Source organism: Rosa chinensis, chromosome 5, assembly GCF_002994745.2.
Source record: "Rosa chinensis cultivar Old Blush chromosome 5, RchiOBHm-V2, whole genome shotgun sequence".
Classification (NCBI taxonomy): Eukaryota; Viridiplantae; Streptophyta; class Magnoliopsida; order Rosales; family Rosaceae; genus Rosa; species Rosa chinensis.
The window spans coordinates 39,997,225-40,006,543 of NC_037092.1; the positions used below are offsets into that span (position 1 = coordinate 39,997,225).

Sequence of the window (9,319 nt, forward strand, 5' to 3'; positions counted from 1 at the left end):
TACTTGTAGATCAAGATGTGTAGTGTAGTAGTGTAGGGTTTGTATATATAACCCCATTTACACCATTGAATCAACATGAAAAAATTCATCACTCACAAATATCTCTTTCTTTCCATTTCATAGTTTGACTCTTGCTGCTTGCTTTCATGATACTTTCTTCTTCCTCAATATTTACTATTTCCAATTTATACTGGGTTTTTCTAATACATGAATAAAGATGATTTTTTGTTCTCAAAGGGAGCCAAAGGGGTTGGTGATAGTTTTTCTTGGTCTCTAACTGATCTTTGAGAGATTGAGCTCATTTGATCAAATCATAATATCCGATCTGGCACCCATTTGATCAAATCGAGGGATTCGATTGAGCAATCTGAGATCTTTGAGGGATTGAGCTCCAGGTAAGCTTCTTATTTGGTTTATTGGTTTTAAATTTTGGTGCATGCAGTTTCGGGTGCCGCAAATGAATTTGGGATCTTTAATTTTGTTTAGATTGGTCATGTTTTCTTCAATTTTGTAAAACTCTGAAATCCAAGAATACTATCAGCTTGCATAATATAATAACCATATATCTAATGGCATTATTAAGTGAAAACCATCGTCCTATACGGCCAAGTAGAGCTCTAACATAAGCTAAAGTCTGAACTTCATCGACGTTAACACAAATGTTTCAATTGGAATCATTCTAATTATTAAAACACAAAGATGTAGGCTTTATTAATTTTCAATGTAAACTACACCCTCCATTTATATGTTTGACTATTTCTGTGTTTCAATGTTAAATTTGAACAAAAAATGGCATGACTTACATGTTTCTTTCAATTTCACTTTAGACACATCTGGAATATGCTGTGCATTCCTATTTATTAACAATGAACAAAAGCATGGCCTTCATATGAAAACCTATAGTGCATTCCAATTTCGATTTTACAATTGATAAAGGGATTCATTTTGCGAGTTCGTTATTACGGGTAGTTCCTACAAAGGATCGGACTAATGACGTATACAATACTTGAATTCTCGATGTAGATGCTACATAGTTGGTTCAGAAGTGATGAGTGACATTAGCGGGACTTTTTTTTTTTTTTGTGCTGGAATTGATTGTACTGGCAAAAAAAACTACCAATTCTTTGTTGAAATGGTCAATCAAAATCTTTCAATTGATTTTAATGAATTTGCACATACTTGGCCTTAATGGTGCTCTTAATTCTTCATTGTTGCAGGTCGACTAGTTAAATTTTGTTTGGAGCCATAAGACTACCACGGTGGTTAGAGCGAAGGTTCAATGTTGTGGTCACTGAGCTTGCGAAACCCCTCACTGCTCGCTATAGGTAATATTAGCTCAATGTAGTTAGTTAAGTTCAGTTTTCTTATTATTTGGAAGATCAAACTTTTGGAGAAGAAATGAGGTGTGTGATTGAATTGTGAAGGAAATAAGTGTCAAGAAATTTTTTAAATTACTAATGATAACAAGTCTTTTTTTATTAAAATTATATTGCAAGTTTATTCAGATATTTTTAGGAGCTTCCACTTTTCAGTTTTAAGTCATACACACTCCCTGCTTATAATTAGTTGTTTCATTTGCAAGCGCGCGCGCACACACATCACTGTACAAAATACATTTTCTGCTCTCCCTCTGGGTTCAATTAGCTAGCTACTTACATCAGGAAACCTAGGCTGCAATTCCACAAGACCATGCCCCTTCTTATAAAATTTTCATTGCAGAAAACCATTAGTTTGATAAAGCACACAAAGGATTTACATATAGGCAATCAAGTTAGTCAGACACAAGTCTGAGTAATATCAAATTTTAGCATTTGGATATGAAATCTAAAAATCCTTAACTTAAAAGAAGCCTCATCACTAAACAACTAAAAAGCTACGATTATGATGAATTAATCAGGTTTTGAGTTGCAGTTGTAATATTTCATATGATTATGAGCTTGTAACAGAGAATTGGGATGCATGTGTGCTCATATATACAGGCATGAGTTCCAAATCTTTGTTGGAACCGAGTCATTATCAATCTAAATAACCATGAAATCGACTGTCAAATTCAGTAAGAAACTTAAATCATCTGTTTACTAAATCCATGCCACGTAACATTTAGCACATAGAATCTCTATAGCCCCAATTTTAAGTCAAATAAGACAAGATTGAAAGAATAAATTTTCTGATATCATATTACACCCATTCTGTGGTGTATATAAACAGATTACAATCGTACTACAACTATTGTGTACTACTGTACTACACAACATATACAAGGTAAGTAGTTACAACAATATATTCCCTTGTAGTCCATTCCTAATAGGGGAACGATGACTCACACTAACACTCCCCCTCAAGTTGGCGCATATACATCAACCATGCCCAACTTGCTTAGTGAGTCATAAAACGCCTTCCTGGAAACCCCTTTGGTAAGTACATCTGCAAGTTGCTCTTCAGTTGGAACAAAAGGAAAGCTAATGATCTTGGCATCTAGCTTCTCCTTTATAAAGTGACGATCTGATAGGAGCATAAAATGCGACGTTAATAATGATTAAACCCTATATTTTGCTAAGTTATTTCCTTTATCTCGATCAATTTAACTTAGTTAGTGTTTTTCAGGTGAAAATGGAGTCTCAAAGTCCAAAAATGGCTAAGGAAGGCACAAGTGGCGCAGAAATGAGAAGAAATGAAGAAATGGAAGTTTTCCCAGTTTGACTAGGAAAAGGAATCCTAGTTGGAGTAGGAATCAGAAGCTGACTTGGATTCAAACTCTTAAGTCGCGGAAATCAGAAGTTCTACTTGAATAGGGAGACCCAATTCTACTCAGATAAGGAATCCTAGTGTGACAAGGAGTCCCTGTTGGATAAGGATTACTCAAGAAGGTTCCGGAAGAGTGTAGAAGAATCGCGGAAAAGAAGTTTGTATTCAACTAGGAAACCTACTTGCATATGGAGTTCTACTCATACTAGGAGAGCTATGGAACGATCATGAAGCATCTAGAAGTCTCAAGAAGGTCATATGCCGTGCACATGGAAGAGGAAGCAACAAGAGATTCGAATTACAAAGCAATATGGAATTTGGACTTCTTGTTGAGTAAGGATTGGAATTGCCGTGAGATTCTTGAAGGTTCTAGGGAGTTCTTGACGTTTCTACTTCAGAATAGGCGTGGAAGGCATGTGAGAGGCATGTGATGTGAAGGAAAACCGAATTGGACTCAACTTGTGCATTAAAAGTCAAATCCATTACAGATTCGGAAATCTGCCTGTGCAGATCAGTCAACTTCAACGGAGTGCAATAAATCGCTCAAAGCTCAGAAAATTATGATCTTTATATGGTTGGAAAGCTACAGATGTCTAGTTTCCAGAGCTTTTTACAGCTCATCAATAGCTATTTTCTAGAGGAAGTTATGGACGTTTTAGTGGACTGAGGTCAATCCTGCCGGAAATCTGTTTTGTGCCAAAGGAGTCCTAAATCAACACGAACTAAGAGAAACCAAGTAGAAACGAATTGGGAGTGCCTTGAGACGTTCTACTATATATACCTTGTGTATTAGACGTTCAGGGGTGACACATTATTCTCCACAATTTCGTTTCTCACCGGTTTGCTCTTGAGTTTCAGGTTTTTGCATCTACAAGTTCCTAGCCGTGCCATCCTCCATCCTTGCCGTGATTTTCACCTTGTGCCACCACCTTGGAGCTGCTTTGGAACCTTGGGACGTGTCTAAGGGTTGTTCTTACCATCTTCATCATGTTTTCTTTACGGTTTTGTAACTTGTTTGATATAAATTCTGTTTTTGTTTTTCTTTGTGTAAAACCGAAACCATGAGATAACTTTCTGATTTTTGGATGCGATTTGGATGTTCTTTTCTGTGATTGATGTGTTTGTGTGTTCTTGATCTTGATTAATTGCCGAAATATGGATTGATAATCTGGTTTTGTTTTATAGATAACTTTTATGTGTTCTTGTTCTTTGGTTGCAAACTTAGGATGATTGCATGTAATTGGAGCTAGTAATTAGGTTAAACGCTTCGTGACCCTAATTCAATATAGTAGTAAAGGCTTTGGACAAAGGTCGAGATCAGATTATGCATGTAATGAAAAGATTCGCTTCGAGTACTTGAATTTGCATGTTTATTGACTAAACTTTCACTTGCTCTTAATGATTTGAATGCATGAGATTATGAGTCGCTTCGATTGTGTGATACTTGCATTTGGAATATGTTGGTTTGGCGCTTCGTCGATCAATTGTGTAAAGGGAAGTCATATAAGGGACATTGGGCGCTTGTAACTTTGTTTCTTGGTTGATATCTTTCCATGGTAATTAACAAGATTAAGGGATGCATGAATATGTTGTTCTTGAATTGTTCTTGATGAATTGTTTTCCAAAAATCTTTCTTTTCCCACCTATGTAAATAAAACGTTTTTAATCTTTTACTTGTTTTCGTAAAATTCATAGTTTAATCTTCAAAAACCCCCCATCTTTATGTTTTCTTGTTTTTGTAAATAAATAAAATTAACTTAGAATTTTTAGGTAGCATGTTCATATAATAATAAAATAAAATAAAAAAAATAAAATAAAAAATGTTTTTAATTTCGTGAATAGTGTCTCCGTGAATAGTAAATATGTGTTAGTGTTTTCTAGGAATTAATTTGGTAGTTTGTTATGAGTTTGTTAGGTCTCCTTAATTTAAGGGATAGGTTCCTAAATTTTAGGGAAAGTAGTTAGAGTTAGTTTTGACTTAGGATTTAATGTTTGACTTGGTCAATAATTTGTTTTCTTAGTAATTAAGTAATCCTAATTAGTATATAACTAGTAATCCTTGTTGTATATGGATTCCCAATGTGATATGGACTTGTAAATTGTGTATAAATAGGAGTAGGATTTCTAAACCTTTTCTAACTTGTTTTCTCTCTTATTTTCGTCCATGCCTATATATATACTTGTATATTTTTGTTATTCTCTCATTCCTTGCTCTCTAAATTCGTGTGAATGTATGTATGCTCTCTAACTCTTTGTTGTTTCTTTTGTTGTTCGAAATTTATGCATGCTTGTACTTGTAAAAATTCTAATTTTTGTGTAATGTATATTCTATGTTTCTTTGATTTGTTTCTCACATGTTAGCACCCTCAATCCCCGGTTTAGAACGATCCCTGCTTATCCTATACTAACGCTCGACATTTTCAGGGTTTAAATTGGCGAATGCTTTTGCACGTATCAATTTTTGGCGCCGTTGCCGGGGATTGAAAAGTCTTCATGTGATGAAAACGCCACTAAGGTATTGATTTGGTAAGGGGCCGTGAACTTTAATGGAATAGGTGAAGTCCCTTTGTTAATATTAGCCTAAACCCCTTTCTAGAACCTGAATCAGGTCTATTAAGGTTGAGGGCGGCTTTTATTAACAATCGAACAATGTCTTGCACTTAGTATTTTTTCTTATCTAAGTAAGTATAGCCTATGTGGAATGGTGTCTAGAAAGGGGACAACGTTCATGACGGGTTTTGAATCCAGAACGGCAATTGCCAAAATGGGTTCTACCTCTCGTGCTCGTCCTCCCCCAACTGGCCATTTCAGTAAGGTTGCCCAAAGGATTTGAAAAAGACTATGTGTATAGCCAAGGACTTGGGCCGCACGTCCAAAACAAAGTTCATGACGTCTCATTGAGTCAATATACTTAGACAATTTTCGAAAATAATTGGCTTGGGTACGAATGTTGTAGGTCATAACGGAATAGGTGAAAGTTCTTTTATTAATGCTTGTCAAGCAACTCTTTTTATCAAGTAGGCGCACCTTAGTAATGCAGAGTGTCTAGGTTGATTGGATACAAGAAGTGCTAGCAAAGGGTCTCGTCCCCTGCTAAACAAGTGAGCTGAGCTCCGCCAAAATTGTTCCTCTACTACCTGGCTCTGTGTGAAAAGAGTTACCAAAAGATAGATAGGGGGAGACTTGCATTAACATTAGAATCTTTGGGCCGCACGTCTAAACCTTGACTTAACGACTACTTATTTAAGTTGATTACTTCGAAAGTTGTAGAAGATTGTAACTAACCACTATAAATTTTCGTTGACCATGTGTATACTTGTATATATGTGACGTTTTGGTGTGTGTACCTTGGTCCACGTCTTGTTTATATTGTACTAACTTTATTCTTTATTCTATTTCAGGATCAATGAATGTCTGGATCATCTGACCCACCTAAGTACACCAAAACGCCTCTTCACGTCATCCAAGATAGACTTGAGAGATTGAAGAAAAACTCGGATCTCTTTGACGTCCAAGTTACCACTCCCCTTCAATTTCGTGAGCTTCAAATAGATAGTGAAGGGAATAGAGTAGAGGGAGGATCAGAAGCTTCTGACACTTCAGTTGTTCCATCACCACACCAAACGCCACCTCCATCACCTCGTGCACTTTTAGTCGTTCCACCACCACCACCACCAATGGCTCTCACCATAAGGCAACTCTCTACATCCGTCATCCCACCTGGTGGCGTCCCTACTTGCATAACCTACCCTGCTGCAGCTGAGGGATTAACAGCTGATTTTGAGTTGAAGTCTGGGCTACTTCATCGTCTTCCTACATTCCATGGACTCTCTATGGAAGATCCCAACAACCACTTGATGGAATTTCAGTTCATCTGCACTAGCATGAAGCCTCAAGGAGCTGATGAGCATATTTTGAAGTTGAAGGCCTTCCCATTTTCGTTGGCTGACAAGGCAAAGCAATGGCTTTATGAGTTGCCAAGTGGACGGATCACATCTTGGGCTGATATGATGAAGGCGTTTCTTGAGAAGTATTTCCCTACATCTCGCATCATCATGCTTAGGAAGAAGATAAGTGGAATCCAACAAGGGCAAGATGAGTCCTACGCAGATTACTATGAAAGGTTCAAGTCTCTCACCACTCAATGCCCTCAACATGGCATGAAGGATGAGACCTTGCTCACTTGTTTTTATGATGGGCTCACCAACTTGGAAAGAGACATGCTAGATGCAGCTTCTGGTGGATCGTTTGTTGATAAGGAACCTGCGGCTGGAATGGTTCTAATTGAGAATAGGGCCTTGAATCAACAACAATATGGAAGCTCTAGGCCCAAATCCACCACCACACGTGAAAGGGTCCATGAGGTAAGTACTTTAGCTCAATTGGAGGATAAAATTAACAAACTTACTTCTCTAGTGTCTCAGGGAGCGCATGGGCAAGTCTTGGCATGTGGAGTGTGCTCAATGAAAGGGCATGTGTCTGACCAATGCCCTCAACTCATGGAGGAAGGAGGACTTGAAGGTGCCAACGCCATAGGATTTCAACAAGGAGGTCAACCTCCAAGAAACGATCCATTTTCAAACACTTACAATCCTGGATGGAGGGAGCACCCTAACTTTCGTTGGAGGAACAATGAAAACGTGCAAAATGGTCCTCAAGCCGTCCAACAACGTCCTCATGGCTTTTATCAAAAGCCTCAGGGCCCTCTTAACTCTACTCCTTATAATTCTTCAAATTTTAATTCAAATGCTTCTTCTAATAATGATGAATTGATCAGGACACTAACTCAATCTACTCAAGCTTTGATTGCAGGTCAAACTCATCATGGGAACCAAATCAATGCCATATCCACAGATGTAGCTGAATTGAAGAAGCAAATGAGTCAAGTAGTGGAGTTTATGGGTAAGTTTCATGAGCAAGGTAAGCTACCAAGTGGTACCATCCCAAATCCTCACTTTGAGCAAGCCAAAGTCGTCACTACAAGGAGTGGTAAGACCCTTGTAGATCCTCCAACGCCTCCCAAAAAGATCTCAACATCCATTTTAGAGGAGGAGGATGACCCTGCAACGTCTAAGGCTCTTGTGACACCTCCTACTGCAGAACCGAAACCTAAAGGACAAGTTTCTAACTCTTTCAATTCGGTTATTACTAATCCATCTTCTTCTCCTTTGCCTTTCCCAAGCAGATATGCAAAGTCCAAGAAGGATGAAGCCGAAAAGGCCATCTTGGAAACTTTTAAGAAAGTGCAAATCAACATTCCTCTCCTTGAGGCCATTAAGCAAATTCCTAAGTATGCCAAATTTTTGAAGGAACTTTGCACCACAAGGAGACAGAACTGTGAGAAAGAAGTGGTGAAGGTAAGTGAGAATGTCTCAGCTGTGCTTCAACGCAAAATGCCTGAAAAGTGTAAGGATCCAGGGAGTTTTTCTATCCCTTGTGTTATTGGAACCACTAGATTCGAAAATGCCATGCTAGACTTAGGTGCTTCTATAAATGTTATGCCATATTCTATTTATGCATCTCTAGGTCTAGGTGAACTTAAACATGATAATGTTATTATTCAATTGGCAGATCGATCTAATGCATACCCTAAGGGGTTAGTTGAGGATGTACTTGTGCAGGTGGGTGAGCTAATCTTCCCAGCTGATTTTTACGTCCTAGAAATGGAGGAACCCTCTCCCAAGTCAACGCCACTTTTGCTAGGTCGTCCATTCATGAAGACGGCTAGGACCAAAATTGATGTGTATTCTGGCACCTTGTCAATGGAATTTGATGGAGAAGTTGTTGGCTTCAACATTTTCGAAGCCATGAGGTATCCATTAAGTGACTTTCAATCATGTTTTTCTATTGATATACTTGATGATCTTGCGCAGAAATTCATGGAAATAATGGAGGAGGATACCATGGTCTCAACCATTGCAAGTGGTGTTGGTTTCATGGAAGATGGTGCCACCATACCTAAGGAAGACCTCACGGATTCTTATGAATCCATCCACCTAGAAAACGTTGCTTCTCTTGAGGCAACGTCCTTTGTAGGTAAGTCAAATCCTTCTTTTTCACTTCCCATCTCTACTAATAAACCTCTACCTTCAGTGATTCAGGCACCTACCCTAGAACTTAAGCCATTGCCAGATCATTTGAAGTATGTTTACTTGGGAGATAAAGAGACGTTACCTGTGATCATATCCTCATCATTGACGTCTACTCAAGAGGATAGACTTGTGGAGATGCTTAAGAAACACAAGACTGCGATTGGTTGGACCTTAGCGGATATCAGGGGAATTAGCCCTACTACTTGTGTGCATCGGATTTTGCTTGAGGAGGGAGCCAAGCCAACAAGGGAGGCTCAAAGACGTTTGAATCCACCCATGATGGAGGTTGTGAAGAAGGAGGTTATCAAACTCCTTGATTGTGGCGTCATATACCCTATCTCGGACTCTAAGTGGGTTTCACCAGTTCAGGTTGTGCCAAAAAAGTCTGGGATAACTGTTGTGAAGAATGCAGAGAATGAGTTAGTGCCTCAGAGAACGGTGACTGGACATCGAGTTTGCATAGACTATAGGAAGCTCAACGC

At 38.4% G+C, this 9,319-nt stretch overlaps 1 protein-coding gene and 1 non-coding gene across 2 annotated transcripts; one reads left to right on the forward strand and one right to left on the reverse strand.

Annotated features, from left to right (window-relative positions):
• The first annotated feature begins 6,155 nt into the window (after positions 1 to 6,155).
• Positions 6,156 to 8,086, forward strand: LOC121049205. Its single transcript, XM_040505856.1, has 3 exons — positions 6,156 to 7,395; positions 7,558 to 7,926; positions 8,055 to 8,086. The coding sequence occupies exons 1-3, from the start codon at positions 6,156 to 6,158 to the stop codon at positions 8,084 to 8,086; spliced, it is 1,641 nt and encodes a 546-aa protein (XP_040361790.1).
• LOC112168531 lies at positions 6,801 to 6,907 on the reverse strand. The gene has a single exon (XR_002924292.1). It is a non-coding gene; the product is annotated as a small nucleolar RNA R71 (small nucleolar RNA).
• Positions 8,087 to 9,319: the final 1,233 nt, after the last annotated feature.